The sequence below is a fragment of the Rhinatrema bivittatum genome, chromosome 1 (assembly GCF_901001135.1).
Source record: "Rhinatrema bivittatum chromosome 1, aRhiBiv1.1, whole genome shotgun sequence".
NCBI lineage: Eukaryota > Metazoa > Chordata > Amphibia > Gymnophiona > Rhinatrematidae > Rhinatrema > Rhinatrema bivittatum.
Genome location: NC_042615.1, coordinates 257381687 through 257403496, shown reverse-complemented (window position 1 = coordinate 257403496; position 21810 = coordinate 257381687). Strand labels below are relative to the sequence as shown.

The 21810-nt window shown below is 40.5% G+C and overlaps 1 protein-coding gene across 1 annotated transcript in view; it reads left to right on the top strand.

Moving 5' to 3' along the window:
* Positions 1-21810, top strand: part of C1H20orf194 (chromosome 1 C20orf194 homolog) — a 794595-nt gene that overhangs the window by 347025 nt on the left and 425760 nt on the right. The window contains 1 exon segment of the mRNA XM_029594038.1: positions 10276-10346. Within this exon segment, the coding sequence (XP_029449898.1) occupies positions 10276-10346 (71 nt within the window).

Below are 21810 nucleotides of genomic sequence, written 5' to 3'. Positions count from 1 at the left end.
TCTTCATACGCAGACGTATCCATAATGACCAACGCGCCACCTTTATCTGCCCCTTTGATGCTAATACTAGGGTCATTTCTCAAAGCTTGGATGACATTCATGTCATCTTTAGATGTATTATAGTTAATCCATTCATTGTGTGCTTCAATATTCTCAACATCCTGAATAACTATTGTTTCAAAAGCTATAATCAATGGGTTAGGAGGATCAGGAGGAATCCAACCCGAGGGCTTATAAAGTTTGTCCTTAAAGTATCCTTGTTGTTCCGCACCAAAAAAATCTCTCAACCTCAAACGTCTAAAAAATCGTTTAAGGTCTATACGTGTGGAAAAACTGTCATGTCTTGTTACTGGCAAGACATGACAGTTTTTCCACACGTATAGAACTCAAACGATTTTTTAGACGTTTGAGGTTGAGAGATTTTTTTGGTGCGGAACAACAAGGATACTTTAAGGACAAACTTTATAAGCCCTCGGGTTGGATTCCTCCTGATCCTCCTAACCCATTGATTATAGCTTTTGAAACAATAGTTATTCAGGATGTTGAGAATATTGAAGCACACAATGAATGGATTAACTATAATACATCTAAAGATGACATGAATGTCATCCAAGCTTTGAGAAATGACCCTAGTATTAGCATCAAAGGGGCAGATAAAGGTGGCGCGTTGGTCATTATGGATACGTCTGCGTATGAAGAGGAGGCATGGAGGCAATTGAATGATGTACAGTTCTATGAACCCATAGATCAAGATCCGGGATATGATCTTAAGTCGCATATGAATGAGATTGTTACGAATGCCAGAAGATTAGGATTTATTAGTAATAAAGAGGCGAAGTTTTTACAGGTTGATATGTTTTCTACTCCCTATATCTATTTCGTCCCTAAGATCCATAAATCGATGGTGAAGCCTCCTGGTCGGCCCATCGTTTCGGGTCGTGGATCAGTTTTTGAAAAGGCCGCAAAATATATTGATAACATCTTACAGCCATTAGTGACCAACATCAGGTCATATGTCAAGGATACTACTTCTTTTATTAACATGGTTGAACAATTTGGTGAAGTTGATTATCATAGTATTTTGGTCACAGCGGATATTACATCACTTTACACAAATATCCCGCAACAAGCTGCGATGTCTATTGTAGAGACGTCTTTGGATCAATTGGGAATCCGTACTTCTAAAAAACATATTGTGATGCAGCTAGCAGAGATAGTGATTACCAAATTTTATTTTCAATTTCAAACTCAATTGTTCAACCAAATTAAAGGTATCCCGATGGGATCTCCTCTAGCACCTTCAGTTGCATGCTTGTACGTGTCTCTGTACGAAGATAAATACGTGTATACTTCACGATATTTTTCATATACTCGCTTGTATAGGAGATACATAGATGATCTTTTCTTTATTTGGATAGGCAGTGAAGTAGATTTACAGCAGTTTGAACATGAAATGAACTCCTGCGATCTAAATTTGAAATTTACTATGCAACACAATAGGTATCAGTTACCATATTTGGATATTTTGGTAAAAATTTGTAATAATAAACTTACCACATCTGTGTACATTAAACCTACAGACAGGAATACTACTCTCCACTTTCAAAGTTTCCATCCTAAAAAATTGAAGGAGAGTATACCTATTAGCCAGTTTCTGAGGTACAGACGCATTTGTTCAACAACAAATGAATTCAAAATTCGTGCGGAAGAGCTCAAAGATAAATTTAGAGCACGAGGTTATCCCCTCAAAATTATTAAACGCGCTTATAAAAGAGCGTTATATGCTAATCGTGATAATTTATTGCTTCCGAGCCCTCGGAACCAGTTAAGTAGAACTATATGTACTCTACCTTTTTCCACGAAGACTCATGCCATCAAACAAAGTATCCTACAACATTGGCGGATTTTACAATCTTTACCAGGGTTTGAGGAACCACCTATTTTCTCTATGAGAAAAGGTAGGAATATAAAATCTTTATTGTCCAGAACTAGGCTAGAACAAGTGCAAGAGGATTGGGGACAGACCAGGTGTGGATCTTGCTCGGTATGTCAAAATGTGTTAGACATTAAAGAGTATAAAGTACCACATTTATCTTACCCTCACTGTTTAAGAGGCTGTTTCACATGTTCTTCTACGATGGTTATTTATGCTACTATCTGCCCATGCGAGTTGGTATACATTGGTTATACCAGCAGACAAATCAGGCAACGCATCATTGAGCATAAAAGTAGATTAAGGACACACAAAAGTGGAGCGCCACTTGTAGCACACTGGGAGTCCGCCAAACATTGTACAGATGATCTTAAATTTTTCGTTATCCAACAGTGCCATGTTCGCCAACAAGGTGATGTGAGTAACATACTTAGAAAAATAGAACAAAAATATATTTACTCTTGGCAAACTGTATATCCGTTGGGATTAAATGATAATATAGAATGGGATGCTTTTTATAGTGGGTAATGGCTATTTGACAGATGGTTTTAAATTGCGGAGTAAGATGGTGATTTTCTGTCTGAGGTTTGATGAGACTGTTTATTTTACGGGCCCGTAGCTAATAAGTAGTGAGAGGCGACTTTTCATTAAAGGTGATTTTCCATTTGAAGTTAAGTCGCTGCGGGGTGTTTCACGTTAGTATGACGTCAGTCACGTCTTGACGTTAGGGGAGAGTTTAAAGCACGGATATCCCGTTCCCTCGATAGACTTCCGTGTGAAGTTCTGGACATGGCGGCGGCGTCTGTCGCAGTAAACTTGTTGAATTGAGTGTTACCATTTGCAGCGTCAGCCACACATGACGATTGGTATTAAGTTTTGTTAAGGTAAGTTTGGGAAGTTTCCAGGTTAACTATTGCGGTGAGGTTGAATCGAAGTAAAGATATTGTGGGTATATGAAGTTGAATCGGTGAGGTTGAATGGGAGTATAGATAACGTTAGCATATGAGGTTGAATCGGCGAAGTTGAATGGTGAGTTAATTATTGTGATGAGGTTTAATCGGAGTACAGACAATGTTAGTATATGAGGTTGAATCGGTGATGGTGAATGGTGAGGTTAAAACAAAGCATAGACGGTGTCACTAGGTTTGTTAAAAGAGTCGGGGTGTGCTAATAAACAGTTTAAAAAGTTTATTTCAATGAGTTGAATGTGCGAAAGGTTCCTTTATTTTAATATCATTAAGGATGAGAGACATGCGGATATAAATTATCATAGGAAGTAAGTGTATCTATTATAGACAATTATTGATCTGATCTTATACAGATATTGAGACAGTTTGGGGTCTTTCCTTCGTGAGATCAACAATGATGCAATGACAACGCATGCCCTGCAAATGCACATTTTCAAGTGCTTTCAGCAATTAGTGGGAAACAGTTTTGTCGGTTTGAATATATCTGGTTGGTATGGTGTGTTTAAGGTGACGGTGCACAGGGTGATTATCCCTGCCATAAAATAGATATTCTTTCTTAAACTTTATGAAATATATTCTTTTGTTAGTTGGAGAATTGAAGGCTGTGTGCAATTGATATCCTTCCAATGAACTGGAGAACAATATGAACGTATGGATAATGACCGATACATATGAGGAAGACGTTGATAGAAGGTGTATGTGAACAATACAGAAATTCATCCCTGAAGAAGCCCCAAGGAAGGGGTGAAACGGGTGTCCCGTCGGGCATTATAAACATCGGGCATTATAAACATATCATACATTGTGTTAACATCAGGGCAATAATAATGGTAGATACTTTGTATCTGGGATGACATTTAAGAGTTTTCTGTGTTTTAAAACCAATACAATGTAATACATGTTATTTAATAACAGATACTTAGTATCGGTAACAATAGTGAATGCCAATTTGAAAAACGATGTATTGTAACATTGGGGGTATATATAGTGGGGGGTATTAGTATTGTTTATGTACTAGTTGGGTTTTTTAGTATGTGGTGGGATATGATGGTATGTATGGTGTGCATGTGAGTATGGTGTGGAGGATTTTAAATGGGGATATTGTGTATTGCACTTAGCACTTTTTGTTAAAATGTATAAGACATAGTTTGGAAATAAATATACATAAAATATATGGTTGGCTTTAAATTGAGCCTAGTTCCTCTGGGTCAATAATATGTGATGTGTATGTGAGACAGTCAGGGAGGTGACTGATGTGTGTGTGTGTGTGTGTGTGTGTGTGTGAGAGAAAAAGCATGGAAGTGAGAAATCTGGGTATGTGGGAAAGCATGAGTGTAAGAAGCCTGGTGTTGTGGGAGTGAGAAACCTGGGTGAGTGTGCATGCATGAGAGAGAGAGACTGCTTGGTAAGGTGTCGGTGTGTGTGAGAGAAAAAGACTGGTGTGTGTGAATGTGAGAGAATGTGATTCAGGGAATGAGAAGCCTGTGCATGTGGAGAGTGAGCATGGAAATGAGAGAGACTGGTGTGTGTGTAACAGAGAAAGTGATTATGGGAATGAGAAGCCTGTGCATGTGAAGAGAGTGAGCATGAGAGTGAGAAACCTGGGTGTGTGTGAGACAGCATGGAGGGAGAAGCCTGTATATCTGAAAGAGAACTTGGGAGTGGGAAGCCTGTGTGTGTATGTATGCATGAGTGAGATCAGGTGACTGGTGTGTGTGTGTGTGTGTGTGTGAGAGAGAGAGAGAAATAAAGTGATTATGGGAATGAGAAGCCTGTGCATGTGAAGAGTGAGCATGGGAGTGAGAAACCTGGGTGTGTGTGAGACACATCATGGGAGGGAGAAGCCTGTATATCTGAAAGAGAACATGGGAGTGAGAGACTGGTGAGTGTGTGTGTGTGTGTGTGTGAGAGAGAGAGAGAGAAAGAAAGTGATTATGGGAATGAGAAGCCTGTGCATGTGGAGAGAACAAGCATGGGAGTGAGAGACTGGTGGGTGAGTGTGTGTGTGAGAGAGAGAGAGACAGAGAAAGTGATTATGAGAGTGAGAAGCCCATATATGTAAGTAGAACACGGGAGTGGGAAGCCTGTGTGTGTGTGTGTGTGTATGGCATGAGAGAAACTGCTCAGGAAGGTGACTGGTGTGTGTGTGCCAAAGACTGTTTGGGAGATGATTGGTGTGTGAGAGACAGAAACTGGTCATGGGGGCATGACTGGTATGGTGTGTGTGTGAGAGATATGGGCACTAAGGAAGAGGACCATAAGTATAGAGCTTAGCTTCTACTGCTGCTTCTGGTGTGTGCCACGGCCTGCAGGGAAGGGGAGTAGGAGAGCTGCTGGAGGGGGTAAGTAAAAGTGGCTTTAAGTTTATTTTTCTTGACTGCCATTTTAATTGTGTGATGTCTGCTTTTTTGAAATATTTTATTGGTGTTTGGAGAATGTTTAATAGTTTTTATGAGTTTTTAATTGTTGGATGTTATTCTGTTCATAGCTGTTTTGAAACATTTATTCTGCTTATTAGTATAGTTTTACAATTATTTCTGTGTGGGGATCTATAGTGCTTGCTAGTTCTGTTTTCCTAATAAGAGGTGTATTGGTTTTTAGGACCTGATTTAATATTTGTAGTGTTGCCTTTTCATAGATAGGGTTGCTCCTGTTTGAGTGTATTCCATAATACAGGTGTAACTGTGTGTGGATTAGTTTATGTGCATTACTACAGATCCTGGGAGTATGTTAGGTCGGTTCTGTGTCTGTTACCGAGATGAGATATTTTGCTAGCATGTAAGCGTTTGTATCGGTCTTATTTGTTGTGTTTTCTCAGAGGACATGCATTGGTGGTAAACTGCTGTCTTTTCATAAGTAGGGCTATTGAGAACTGAGTTAATTATATTAGTCCGGCCCTCTAAAACCATCCCAATTTCTCATGCGGCCCCATGGGAAAATTAATTGCCCACCCCTGGTCTACACTAAGGAAAAGGAGATTATCAGGTAAGTAATCTCAACATTTCTAGTCAAAATTAAATACTTTTCAAATGTACTACTTGTTGCATTTGGACTTGGCTTCCTTCAAGAAAGAATTGTGAATCAATCATTTTGATTTTGTATTATCTTCAGCTTATTGGGCTCTGGCAGTGCAAGATTAATATTTAGAAACTTGTTATGTTTCTGATATGTTTTTAATCATTAGTTTTAGCTTTGACAGGAGAAAACTGGTTGAATTGGTGCTGACCATCTCGTATATTCTAGTGATGTCATTTAAGAAAAAAAATTAGATATCTGCCTCCATATGTGCTGGATGAGAGAATATACCGATAGATTCTGGACTGGTATAGCAGAAGTAAAGGAAAGGAAATTAACAGGTAAGATATAATTTCTCCATCCTCTGGTTTAACTTAGGAAAGGTGTTGCAGTGAATATTGGGGCTATGGAATGAAAATAGCCTTTTTTTTTTTTTTTTTTGGAGATGTGGTGGGGAAAGGAAGAAAATGAGTTCCCTGAATTAAAGAATTCAAACTGGGTATGTGATATTGGTTTTGGTAGATAATGGTGTATTTTAAGGAACTTAATATGAAACTACAAGGTAAGAATATGTTTCTGCATGAATTATATTCTAATGTGAAAATTTTCAAAGTCTCGTTTCTATTTTTTCTAAAACATTTTAAGAGAAATGTTTGCTCACCTGGCAACCCTCAAAAGCTTAGAGCAGGCCAATAGGTACAGCAGAATTCTGATTGGCTTGCATAGGGAATTTTCCCATCAGTTCTATGACCTGAGAAGATTGAAAAAAACACTGGAACTGGTGTCATGCCTGCTGTTACTTGGCTATAAAAGCCCCCCGCCCAAAAGAATTCAACTGGAACTCCTTGTTCTCCAGTGTAACTCCATCTTGAAAGAAGAATACAATTCAGAACTTTGAGTGAAGCTAAGTTCCCAAATATCTTCAAGGCAGCACAGAAAATATGATGTTTGTTTGGCGCTGTGTGCAACAGCAAACATTTTCACTTCTAAATGCATCCAATCTCAATACAAATCTCAATTGTCAAACTAGCATCTCAGCTTAGTGTTGCATATTTCATCAAATGTACCTAATACTATTGTTAAGAGGGGTAACTAACTGTATTGTTCTAATTAAATAAAGAGCTAAAAATAACAAAATAAAATTATTGTATGCTGTGAAATGTTGATTTTTGTAATACCTTTTTGTGATTGATCACATTTAAATAAAGAAATAAACTGAAGAATATACAGTACACTGTATATTTTTGTCATGTAATGCTCTTCTCTTCTTTTGGGAGACAAACCCCTTGCTCCTTTTTTTTCAGGGGACCTGCCTTCTGACTCCTGGAGTAGGGCGGGAGCCACAAATATGGTTCTGAAGGAAAAAGCTTGCCTATCTCTATCCTAGCATCAGCTTCATGAGTCTTTACAAAATGATTAGCCATCATTGCAACATTTCTTAATAGGTTAAGGGGCTCACATGTTACTGTATCTGAACAACTGGCTTGATCAAAGATGAATTTCAGGTGGAGATGGACAGATCAATACGCAATATCAGCTGACTCCTTTATTTGTTAATCTTCATCATCGGCTATATAAAATCCAATATGAGGTTGGTAACTCATTTGGAATTCTTAGGGGTTCTACTAGACACAATTCAAGCAATAGATTTCATTTTTGCCAGCAGGACTATAGATGTAGTGTCTGCAAGACAGAAAGTCATACAAAGTTGAACATTATCCTGGACCATGCAAAGAATTTGGGGTCTTATGACTTATAGTTCATGTCATACTCATGGCACATTTCCATATGAAAGAAGCCCAATGGACCTTAAAGTCCCTGTGGAGTGGAGACATTCAAGGACTTCAAGAACATATCAGTATAGTAGAGAAGTTCAGACACTTCTCTGTCTTGGTGGCTCTCCCATTCCAAGTTAGCTAAGGGCATGCCGTTTCAGATTTATACCTCTTCAATTGTTCTAACCACAGATACATTTGAGCTAGTTTGCGGAGCTCGTTTTAATGGTCTCTACACTCAGGACCCTGGGTCTGTCTAGGAGAAAAGATTGCACATCAAACTTCTGGAATTGAGAGCAATATGTTAAAAATTATAGGTTACAACATAAATAATGTGTGGCTAACATGAATCACTGATCAATACATGTCAAGAAAAAAATCTTTTATTGTTTCCTATACAAAGTCACATCAACAGTGTACATTAAACCAATGCTAAACTCTTTTGTAGTTCAAAACCAGGAACCCCGACACGGCCATGTTTTGCGTCAGGAGGACAGAGTACTGTACATATCTATGGAAAAAATTCACATATACAGTATTGAGCAAGTTGGCTAATACCAAAACAACTATAAACACTCAAAAGACTCACAATAAACAGGAAGAGAAGACTACCAATATGTATGCAGGGTTGGGCTTGAAAAGGAAATCCTGTCTGTGTATTCTTTGATTCTTCTAGTGGCAAAATCCTTAGCAAAACTCAGGAGAGACAGGGGTAATATGATTCTCATAGACCCTTCTTGGCCAAGGTGAGTTTGGTTTCCAGACCTATTGGGATTTATTCATACAGGTACTAATTGGGCTGGAGATTTTTCCCACCCATTAAACACAGAACCAAGGAACATTACTTATTTCTAATTTTTCACCCACAAGGAATAGATGTTTAAAAGGAAATAAGTTCTATTGTGTCCCTGGTTGAGTGTCTCAAATACTTTTGGCTACTAGGAAACAACCTACTTATCAAACCTTGTCTACTTGCAATTAAAAGACCTTCTATCTGGTCTGAGGGTACGATCCTTGGGCCTTTTTGTATCCTACCCAAAATTGTACGAATATTTTCTACATATATCAGTTTGAACTTAAAAACAATTCCATTAATGTACCTGTGTAACTGATGCTTACCATCATGAAGAAAAGGGTAGGCAACTCCTGACCTGGAGTGTCACAAACAAGTCTGGTTTTCAGGATAGTCACAGTGAATATGCATGAGGTATATTTGCATGCACTGCCTCTGTTATATGTAAATATATATCATGCATATTCATTGTGACTATCCTGAAAACCAGACCTGTTTGTGGCACTCCAGGACTGGAGTTGCTTACCCCCTCTGTAAAATTCATGTGGGCTTGCTTATTTTGCATACTCCTATGTGCTGTGTTGTGGGACCTCAGTGTGTTTGTAACACAGCTGATAATACTCCCTTTGAGTCTTTGTTTTCTTGTGACAACAGGTTGCTTTTTTGTGGTAGTTATTTCAGCATGCAGAGTTAAGAGCACTTCAGGCACTTGTAACTTATCCAACTTAATCTAAATTTCATTACACAGTATGGTACTGAGCACATCCTAAATTCCTTCCTACAGTTGTGTTGGATTTCCACCTTTACCCATCACTTTTTCCAAGCCTACATTGCAGTATGATTGAACAAGCCTTGCACATGTTGGGCAGCAAGCGAGCTTTCTTCTATGTGGAATAGAGTAAAGACCTTAGAAAATTTTTAATGCCTCAGCAAGGTAATTGGATAGCAGATTGCATATCCTTTTCTTACACCCAAGCTGCTGTGTCTTTGGAGGGTCATGTCAAGGCCTATAATGTGAGGACCATGGCTGCATTGGTTGCCAAACTTAAGTTAGCTTATAAAGGTCTGCAATGTGTACCTCGGTACATGCGTTGCTTGGATGTAGTTTTGTGAGGTTTGGATAGTCTATACTCCAGCATCTGTGAGGGTTACAGCCCGACTCCAGCTGCTAGAGGATCCATTTATATTGTTTAAAAATGTCTTAGTAAAAATGTAAAAATTATGCACTCTAATCCACTAAAAAGATACCTTGCCCCATTGGGGAATGTATTTGTTTACCTCCCCCTTTTTTTTAGTGGAGATAACCCATATCTAGAGAGGCCCACATCTGTGACTGGACCTTGTGTTGAGAGAAAGCAAAGTTGCTTACCTGTAATAGGTGTTCTTTTAGGACAGAGAAATGTGCAGTCAGTACTTTCTCCCTCCTCTCCTGGAGTTGAGATAGTTCAATTCTAGAGCTAAGATGAGTTCTGCTGCAGGGATTTGGGAGCTATTGCATATGCCCAGAAGGATTTCTAAGAAATTCCTAGTAAGTACTAGAAAAAAGTCAGGTTCCTGACAATGGCATTACCTAACTGTGTGACAGATTCCCTTGTTTTCAGAGAATACCTATTACAGATAAGCAATTTTGTTTTGTTGACATTTGTGTACAGATTTTTCCTAGTTCTACTCTTTTTGGAAGTTGAAATGATGTTTGTAAGTATTATGAATAGCATGAAATCCCTGCATAACCCTTCCCTTTTTTTGCACGTTTTGTGTAGAGATAATTAAATGTTTCTTGTTTTCCTCCAGATGGCAGTGTTACAACAGAAAGCAATTACATCATTCTGACTGCAGCAATCCCTAGATTCATTTCTTGGCTGGTTAGTATTGCTCGGAGTTTAATTTACTCTAAAACATTCATGTTATACATTTTAAATACTCTCTAACTGTGTACAGTTATGGTTCCACTAGTCAAGTATGTGGATTAGACTGATATTTTGTACTTGCTCATAATTTTGCTTTGAAAAACAAAGATGGCTCTTTTGGATCATTTTATATTTTGTAGCATCAGTGGAAGAGCCTTTTAAAAATAAAAAAAACATGGAAAAAATGCATTTGCATACATAGCACCTCCCCTCCCGACCACCACCACCAACTGAGATGACCAGGAATGTGTGGTTTTTTGTTTTTTTTATTTATACCATTTTAAAACATTTCCACAAGAATTACATCTTGATTGACAACAGTAAGTTTACATACAAAAATCTAATAATTAAGAAATCGGAATTCATTATTAAATTCCCTTCTTACATTATAGTCTACAGTAAAGGATCCAATACTCATAACATTTCTTATAATAGTTATATATTTAAAATAACTGAATGTTATCACAATTCCAAACGCACTATTATTAAATTGAATTGAGATATTCACTATTTTAAGGTCTCAGTAGAGTTCATTCCTTAATTCAATTTACTATTACTTTATCCTTTAAGAATTCAGTCAGTTGAAGAGAGGAAAAAAAACCCAAAAGAATTACCCTTGTAACTGATAAGACACAAGGGTGTTTTAGAAAGAAGGTAGCTCCTATTTTGGAGCACCTTAGCTTTCAGCAATGAAAACTGTCTCCTTCTTTTCTGAGTTAATTTAGAAAAATCTGGGTATACTCTTACACTCATACAGGCCGATACAGTAAAGTGCGGCTGCGGTTACCCTGCTTCTAACCCGCTTTCTACTCACAATTTGGCCGTGTTAGTCCAACCCACGATTCACTATCCTTTTTAACCCATCCTTACCACTTCTTTAAATCAATGGGAAACCCTTTCCGCCCACGGCATGTATATTATATGTAAACGATCGGATTAGCTATTCCCTCCCATACAGTAACGTGCACCCTGATTATCGCCATTTTAACCTGTAGTTTTGCCTCGCGTTTAACCTGCTAATTTACTGCCTATCCTTACCCCTGCGTTAGTGTGGAGCGTCAGGCAAGCCCCGGCAGAGAGAGACAACAATAGGCAGGCTCCGGTCAAAATCGACTCGACATGTTATTAAAGCAAATGTGAATAAAGTGCAACAAAAGTAAACTTACTGCATGTGAATGACAGTCCTCTCCCCCCCAGCGAAAGTGCATGACCGAACGCCGTGACGTCACGCACGGCGTGCGCTCATGCGCCTTCACTGCCTTGAGCGCCCAAATTGCACGTACATGCGTGCGTTAATTCACCTTCGCTGGCGGGGGCTGCTGGAAGTCGCTTTTGCCGCCGGCTGCCCCCGGGAGGCAGGGGAGCCGCGGTGCGCGCCTCGGGAGGGGGGGAGAGAGGACTGTCATTCACATGCAGTAAGTTTACTTTTGTTTCACTTTATTCTGCATTGACGTCAGAGGTCAAGCTGTGCGCCCATTCACCATCGCCGGCGAGGGCAGCTGGAAGCCGCCTCGCGATCTGCCCCGGGCTGCTCTCGCTCTCGCCGCCGGCTGCCCCACTTCCTGGTACCTGTCATTTCAAATGTCATTTGAAATGACAGGTACCAGCGCACCCAGGATACTGTGTAGGCATTGTATAGCGCCTATACAGTAAAATGGATTGCGCTTCATGGACGCGCGTTGGTCGCGGCTTGCATTTGCATGCCATTTAAATACAGTATCGAGCGGTATGTGATCCAGACTGTGCATGTGGCAAACGCGGGTGCGCCCGGCACTAACGCACCTCTTTCTACCGCACCTTACTTTATCGGCCTGATAGAAATTTTTCCTTGCTATGTTTGAAAAATAATCTAAATACCCAATCTCTGTCAGATTCAAAAGCAAATAACAAAGTGGCCCCCTGAACTAATTCACTGTCTGAGGTCTCTAATATCTTGGAGATGTTTAAATTAGACACCAATACATCTGCCTCAGCTATTTGTACCTTTTCCTGTTTTTTAAAAGCTGGAATATAATAAACCTTAACCAAAGGTGGAATTGATGTTTCTGGAATTTTAAAAATTTCCAGCATATCTTTTAAACATTTCCTTAGGGGATACATGAGGTAGCTTTGGAAAATTTATGAATTTTAAATACACGGAAAGGGTGGTGGATGCCTGGAATGCCCTTCCGGAGGAAGTGGTGAAATGGTGAAGTCTAAAACTGTGAATGACTTCAAAGGGGCGTGGGTTAAACACTGTGGATCCATCAAGTCTAGAGGGCGTGAATAAAGTGGAGGCAGCAAAACACTGCACGGAGCGGCAGTAGCCACAGAGGCATTCAAACACTGCACGGAGCGGCAGTAGCCACAGAGGCATTCAAACACTGCACGGAGCGGCAGTAGCCACAGAGGCATTCATGGAGCGGGATGCCAGTGGCCAGTAGTTAGTGTTCCACCTTCACGGAGCGGAAGGATGGAGGGCTGCTATCTCCAAAAAAAAAAAATAAATAAATAAAAAAACAAACAAAAATAAAAACAGGGGTGGGTAAGAGTATGGGGCAAGGGGGTGGCCTGCTTGTTACAGCAGTTGCTACCCCTAATTGAGCTGGATGTCACTTGGATGAAGATACGGAGCTGCTCTCTAAATTGGTGGTGGAGTGGAGGGGAATTAGGGCTGGAGGGTACTGGAAGCCAATAGTAACAGGTGGGAGAGAGAAAAAGGGAAAAAAAATGGATAAAGTGCGTAGCTTGCTGGGCAGACTTGATGGGCCGTTTGGTCTTCTTCTGCCGACATTTCTGTTTCTATGAATTGCAAATTTATCTTCCTATTAGCATTTTCTAAATTTTCTATCTTTTCTTGCAACAATTGATTTTCTTTTACTGCTAAATCTTGAACTGTTTTCCAATTTTCTAAATCTTTTTTAATACTATCAAATTCATTTTGTTCTTTTTCAATATTCCTCTCCAGATTAACCACTTTATCTTGTATAAAATTCACCTTCTTAACTATTGGGTTTACTTGAGCAACCATTGCATTTTGCAAACTAACAATTGCATCCATTATCACGTCTAAGGTTACTACATTAGGTTTTACTAAAAGTGATACAGATAATTTGGACAGGTGGGCAAAATCTTCATCCTTTGGTAACCTGGGTTGAACCCTTCCTTGCACCATTTCAAGTGAAACAGTTTGTTCCTCAAGGGGATTCATCCGGTTTATATACTCATTCCCTTCCGGAGGAAGTGGTCCTGCTATGGTCAAACCATTCCCTACGCCTTCCGCTGTATGGTTGGCCCCCACTTCCACCTGGATCCTGGATATAGCCAAATTAATTGGTGGTTCCCTAAAGATCGGGGATAAAGATAGAGAAAGGTCTGGTGGAGAGCCCACGATATTATCTCTAAGGGCATCTTCCACCTGTACCACATCCGATCTCAAAGTGCGCTGAACATGAGTGTCCATGGGACCTATTATTAGGGATCCGGGGGTAGAAGCGGGTTCCTCCCTCTCCTTTGCCCTTCTTTTACGAACAGAATGAGGCATTGAAATCAAAATTTACTAAAACAGACCCCACTTATCACTCAAAATTGTGAAAAAAGATAAAAGTTTTGAATCCTTGGGAGGAGTGAAAGAATAAAGCTTATACTTACAAAAACAGCGTGAAGTCCAACCAAAGACTGTCCAAAGCTGAACAAAGCCGAACGAGGAGTTTTGAAAGAGGATTTCTTTCTGGGAGAGGTGAGCCCGGCCCCGAAGCAGCTGGAGGTGAGGCTGCTAGCCCCGATGACTATTCTGACTCTGCCCCCTTTGTGATATCACAGGGGGGAGGTGCTGAGGCTCATAAAATCGGCCTAATTGCGGCGCAAGGTTGCCGCCGGCGCGCTGGTAAGCCGCGCACTCCGAAGGAGGAATGTGTGTTTTTTAGCCAAAGATAGAAAGCATGCGTACTTGTTGCAGCAGGTTAAAAGTATGTGCATTGTTATACTCCATGTGTATTTCCCCCCAAGAAACCAGCCAGTGTTCCGAAGCATGCTTTATGCATGTACACACATCCTCATCTGCAGGAAATGCATTAAAAAATTGCCATCTTTACTTGTCCTCTGAGAAACACATTTTAATTGTATCTTCTGATTTAACTTTTTAAGGGACAATTTTTGTTTTGATGCCAAGTATTAGACCCTAAGCAAAGGAAATATATTTTTTTTAATTTTCAAATTTTCACATAATTACATGTAATACTTTCTCAAAGAACATGGTAAATATACCCAAAAAGTATATATATATCACATATATATAACTCTACCTATATATTTATACACTAGCTGTTAAGCCCGTAACAACGGGCTACATTAAAAAAAAAATTTTCGGTCCATTTCCTTCCCCCTCATTCTCCTCCCCTCCCTCTTCCTTCCACCTCCCCCTCATTCTCCCTTCCACCTCCCCCACTCATTCTCCCTTCCACCTCCCTCTCCCCCCTCATTCTCCCTCCCCCTCTCCCCCTCTCCCTCATTCTCCCTTCCACCTCCCCCTCCCTCTCCCCCTCATTCTCCCACTTCCTCCTTCCTCTCCCCCTCATTCTCCCTTCCACCTCCCCCTCCCCCATTCTCCCTCCTACCTCTACTCTCCCTCCCACTCCTTCTCACCTCCCTCTCTCCTCCCTCCAGTCACTCCCCTCTGTCAATCCCCTCCCAGCTCATTCACAACCCCTTCGGATGGCGCAGATGGAAGGTCTCTGGGGGGGGGGGGAAGGTCCCTCCCTCGTGCGCGCCGCCACTACTGGTCCTCACCGCCGCCGCTACTGGTCCTCCCAGCGCCATTTTTGTTAACAGGCAAACTCTGACTGACGTGCTCGCCTGCGCATGCGTGGTAGAGCTGCTCTCTACTGCTCATGTGCGGGCCGTCGGTCAGAGCCCATTTATAAGGTAGATTACATAGAGTATATTAACCTAAATATAGGCAGTATGGGGGCAAAAGAAACGAAGAGCGAAGAAAACAAATCATTACAAAAATAAGTAATCGATAGGTTCTAGCAACATTATCACATTAAGTCGATCCTTCAATGGGGGTACTATGTGAGTGACCAGTCAGAAAATCCCTGAGCTGGTCAGGTTCAAAGAACCATTACTAATGGCAGTGGCTATTCTCTAAGTGAACTTAATAGCAGGTAATGGACTTCTCCTCCAAGAACTTATCCAATCCTTTTTTAAACACAGCTATACTAACTGCACTAACCACATTCTCTGGCAACAAATTCCAGAGTTTAATTGTGCGTTGAGTAAAAAAGAACTTTCTCCGATTAGTTTTAAATGTGCCCCATGCTAACTTCATGGAGTGCCCCCTAGTCTTTCTACTATCTGAAAGAGTAAATAACCGATTCACATCTACCCGTTCTAGACCTCTCATGATTTTAAACACCTCTATCATGTCCCCCCTCAGTCGTCTCTTCTCCAAGCTGAAAAGTCCTAACCTCTTTAGTCTTTCCTCATAGGGGAGTTGTTCCATTCCCCTTATCATTTTGGTAGCCCTTCTCTGTACCTTCTCCATCGCAATTATATCTTTTTTGAGATGCGGCGACCAGAATTGTACACAGTATTCAAGGTGTGGTCTCACCATGGAGCGATACAGAGGCATTATGACATTTTCCGTTTTATTCACCATTCCTTTTCTAATAATTCCCAACATTCTGTTTGCTTTTTTGACTGCCACAGCACACTGTACCGACGATTTCAATGTGTTATCCACTATGACACCTAGATCTCTTTCTTGGGTTGTAGCACCTAATATGGAACCCAACATTGTGTAATTATAGCATGGGTTATTTTTCCCTATATGCATCACCTTGCACTTATCCACATTAAATTTCATCTGCCATTTGGATGCCCAATTTTCCAGTCTCACAAGGTCTTCCTGCAATTTATCACAATCTGCTTGTGATTTAACTACTCTGAACAATTTTGTGTCATCTGCAAATTTGATTATCTCACTCGTCGTATTTCTTTCCAGATCATTTATAAATATATTGAACAGTAAGGGTCCCAATACAGATCCCTGAGGCACTCCACTGTCCACTCCCTTCCACTGAGAAAATTGCCCATTTAATCCTACTCTCTGTTTCTGTCTTTTAGCCAGTTTGCAATCCACGAAAGGACATCGCCACCTATCCCATGACTTTTTACTTTTCCTAGAAGCCTCTCATGAGGAACTTTGTCAAACGCCTTCTGAAAATCCAAGTATACTATATCTACCGGTTCACCTTTATCCACATGTTTATTAACTCCTTCAAAAAAGTGAAGCAGATTTGTGAGGCAAGACTTGCCCTGGGTAAAGCCATGCTGACTTTGTTCCATTAAACCATGTCTTTCTATATGTTCTGTGATTTTGATGTTTAGAACACTTTCCACTATTTTTCCTGGCACTGAAGTCAGGCTAACCGGTCTGTAGTTTCCTGCATGGCCCCTGGAGCCCTTTTTAAATATTGGGGTTACATTTGCTATCCTCCAGTCTTCAGGTACAGAGGAAGATTTTAATGATAAGTTACAAATTTTTACTAATAGGTCTGAAATTTCATTTTTTAGATCCTTCAGAACTCTGAGGTGTATACCATCCGGTCCAGGTGATTTACTGCTCTTCAGTTTGTCAATCAGGCCTACCACATCTTCTAGGTTCACCGTGATTTGATTCAGTCCATCTGAATCATTACCCATGAAAACCTTCTCCATTACGGGTACCTCCCCAACATCCTCTTCAGTAAACACCGAAGCAAAGAAATCATTTAATCTTTCCGCGATGGCCTTATCTTCTCTAAGTGCCCCTTTAACCCCTCGATCATCTAACGGTCCAACTGACTCCCTCACAGGCTTTCTGCTTCGGATATATTTAAAAAAGTTTTTACTGTGAGTTTTTGCCTCTACAGCCAACTTTTTTTCAAATTCTCTTAGCCTGTCTTACCAATGTCTTACATTTAACTTGCCAATGTTTATGCTTTACCCTATTTTCTTCTGTTGGATCCTTCTTCCAATTTTTGAATGAAGATCTTTTGGCTAAAATAGCTTCTTTCACCTCCCCTTTTAACCATGCCGGTAAGCGTTTTGCCTTCTTTCCACCTTTCTTAATGTGTGGTATACATCTGGACTGTGCTTCTACAATGGTATTTTTTAACAATGACCACGCCTCTTTGACATTTTTTACTTTTGTAGCTGCTCCTTTCAGTTTTTTTCTAACAATTTTTCTCATTTTATCAAAGTTTCCCTTTTGAAAGTTTAGCACGAGAGCCTTGGATTTGCACACTGTTCCTTTTCCAGTCATTAAATCAAATTTGATCATATTATGATCACTATTGCCAAGCGGCTCCACCACCGTTACCTCTCTCACCAAGTCCTGTGCTCCATTGAGAATTAGATCTAAAATTGCTCCCTCTCTCGTCTGTTCCTAAACCAATTGCTCCATAAAGCTATCATTTATTCCATCCAGGAATGTTATCTCTCTAGAGTGACTCGATGATACATTTACCCAGTCTATATTGGGGTAATTGAAGTCTCCCATTATTACTGCACTACCAATTTGGTTAGCTTCCCTAATTTCTCTTAGCATAAGAACATAAGAAAATGCCATACTGGGTCAGACCAAGGGTCCATCAAGCCCAGCATCCTGTTTCCAACAGTGGCCAATCCAGGCCATAAGAACCTGGCAAGTACCCAAAAACTAAGTCTATTCCATGTAACCATTGCTAAAGGCAGTGGCTATTCTCTAAGTGAACTTAATAGCAGGTAATGGACTTCTCCTCCAAGAACTTATCCAATCCTTTTTTAAACACAGCTATACTAACTGCACAAACCACATTCTCTGGCAACAAATTCCAGAGTTTAATTGTGCGTTGAGTAAAAAAGAACTTTCTCCGATTAGTTTTAAATGTGCCCCATGCTAACTTCATGGAGTGCCCCCTAGTCTTTCTACTATCCGAAAGAGTAAATAACTGATTCACATCTACCCGTTCTAGACCTCTCATGATTTTAAACACCTCTATCATATCCCCCCTCAGTCGTCTCTTCTCCAAGCTGAAAAGTCGTAACCTCTTTAGTCTTTCCTCATAGGGGAGTTGTTCCATTCCCCTTATCATTTTGGTAGCCCTTCTCTGTACCTTCTCCATCGCAATTATATCTTTTTTGAGATGCGGCGACCAGAATTGTACACAGTATTCAAGGTGCGGTCTCACCATGGAGCGATACAGAGGCATTATGACATTTTCCGTTTTATTCATCATTCCTTTTCTAATAATTCCCAACATTCTGTTTGCTTTTTTGACTGCCGCAGCACACTGAACCGACGATTTCAATGTGTTATCCACTATGACACCTAGATCTCTTTCTTGGGTTGTAGCACCTAATATGGAACCCAACATTGTGTAACTATAGCATGGGTTATTTTTCCCTATATGCATCACCTTGCACTTATCCACATTAAATTTCATCTGCCATTTGGATGCCCAATTTTCCAGTCTCACAAGGTCTTCCTGCAATTTATCACAATCTGCTTGTGATTTAACTACTCTGAACAATTTTGTGTCATCTGCAAATTTGATTATCTCACTCGTATTTCTTTCCAGATCATTTATAAATATATTGAACAGTAAGGGTCCCAATACAGATCCCTGAGGCACTCCACTGTCCACTCCCTTCCACTGAGAAAATTGCCCATTTAATCCTACTCTCTGTTTCCTGTCTTTTAGCCAGTTTGCAATCCATGAAAGGACATTGCCACCTATCCCATGACATTTTACTTTTCCTAGAAGCCTCTCATGAGGAACTTTGTCAAACGCCTTCTGAAAATCCAAGTATACTATATCTACCGGTTCACGTTTGTCCACATGTTTATTAACTCCTTCAAAAAAGTGAAGCAGATTTGTGAGGCAAGACTTGCCCTAGGTAAAGCCATGCTGACTTTGTTCCATTAAACCATGTCTTTCTATATGTTCTGTGATTTTGATGTTTAGAACACTTTCCACTATTTTTCCTGGCACTGAAGTCAGGCTAACCGGTCTGTAGTTTCCCGGATCGCCCCTGGAGCCCTTTTTAAATATTGGGGTTACATTTGCTATCCTCCAGTCTTCAGGTACAATGGCTGATTTTAATGATAAGTTACAAATTTTTACTAATAGGTCTGAAATTTCATTTTTTAGTTCCTTCAGAACTCTGGGGTGTATACCATCAGGTCCAGGTGATTTACTACTCTTCAGTTTGTCAATCAGACCTACCACATCTTCTAGGTTCACCGTGATTTGATTCAGTCCATCTGAATCATTACCCATGAAAACCTTCTCCATTATGGGTACCTCCCTAACATCCTCTTCAGTAAACACCGAAGCAAAGAAATCATTTAATCTTTCCATTTCACTGTCCATCTCACCATCTTGACCAGGTGGACGGTAGTATACCCCTATCACTATAGTCTTCCCCGACACACAAGGGATTTCTACCCATAAAGATTCAATTTTGTATTTAGTCTCATGCAGGATGTTTATCCTGTTGGACTCTATGCCATCCCGGACATAAAGCGCCACACCTCCTCCCGAGTGCTCCTCTCTGTCATTGCGATATAATTTGTATCCCGGTATAGCACTGTCCCATTGGTTATCCTCTTTCCACCATGTCTCTGAGATGCCAATTAAGTCTGTCATCATTTACTTCCATACAGTCTAATTCTCCCATCTTACTTCTTAGATTTCTGGCATTAGCATACAAACATTTCAAAGTTTGTTTTTTGTTTGTATTTTCATTCTGCTTTTTAGTTGATAGGGATAAGTTAGAATTTTTTAGCTCAGGTGAGTTTTTAGTTACAGGCACTTGGACTACTTTTCTAATTATTGGAACCTCACTGTCGGGATGCCCTAATTCTAATGCATCATTAGTATCCTTTGAAGATACCTCTCTCCGAACCATGCGCTGCTGAGCGACTGTCGGCTTTCCCCTTTGTTCTAGTTTAAAAGCTGCTCTATCTCCTTTTTAAAGGTTAGCGCCAGCAGTCTGGTTCCACCCTGGTTAAGGTGGAGCCCATCCCTTCGAAGAGACTCCCCCTTCCCCAAAAGGTTCCCCAGTTCCTAACAAAACTGAATCCCTCTTCCTTGCACCATCGTCTCATCCACGCATTGAGACTCTGGAGCTCTGCCTGCCTCTGGTGACCTGCGCGTGGAACAGGGAGCATTTCAGAGAAAGCTACCCTGGAGGTTCTGGATTTAATCTTTCTACCTACGAGCCTAAATTTGGCTTCCAGAACCTCCCTCCCACATTTTCCTATGTCGTTGGTGCCCACGTGTACAACAGCCGGCTCCTCCCCAGCACTGTCTAAAATCCTATCTAGGTAACACATAGTTGTTATTCATATACCTAACACAGCACTTACTAGGATATTTTAAAACATATCGGGCACCTAGACTTAGGACCCTCTCTCTCATTGTAAGAAATTCCTTTCTATGGTTTTGTGTTAGTTTTACTACATCTGGATAGATCCAAATTTGTGCGCCATAAAACAGAGCCTGCCTGTGTCTAAGAAACAATTTCAAAATATGGTTTCGGTCTGAGACAAAGGCAAGCAATACCAACATGGATTTCCTTTCCTTAACTTCTGAGTCTATAGATAATTCCAAGAGTTCAGATATATCCAAGGTGTCTCTCCCTTCTTCTCCTCCACTTCCTCTTTGAGGTAGGTAGTATATTTTTGTACAAACAGGTAGATGTGTTTCAGGTATTTTCAAAATCTGTTTCATATATGTCTTGAATAATTCAATTGGGGAGATCTTTCTTATAACAGGAAAATTTATTACTCTTAGATTCATTATTCTTAAAGTATTCTCCATCTTTTCTATTCTCTTCTCAAAAACCAAATCAGTCTTAATGATGTTTTTTTGTACAGATTCAACTCTAGATATCCTTTCTTTGTGATTTTCAAACTTAAGATTATAAGTACCAATCAAATTATTATTTATCATTGTTTGGTTTTTTTGTTTCCATTACTGTGTTTGCCAGCGATTTCAGTGTGGTCTCAATTGCCTTCAGGGCAGACCAAACATTGCCCAAGGAAATACTTTCAGGCTGGCCCAAATTTATACTCACTGTCTCTGGGTCTAGCTGGGCTCTTCTCACCTCCCCATCGGTTCCCTTCTGCATTTCAGCCTTCGTTGTTGCTGTAGGCTGCGTCAGACTCCGTTCTCCCAAGGAGCCATACCTCTGCACAGGGCGAATATCTCCATAATCCGGGGTACTCTCGATTCCTGCGGCTATCTCTCCTTCTCCCCCGGCAGCGATTTCCACCCGAATTGCTTCCTCAAGCTCTCGGTGTACTCCACTTGAGGCGCTTGTTACAAAGGAGTCTTCGACCTGTGTAGGATGCACTGGTCTGACCGGCTCGCCAGGGCTCAGGGTGACGTCCAGGGTCAGAGGGGACGGA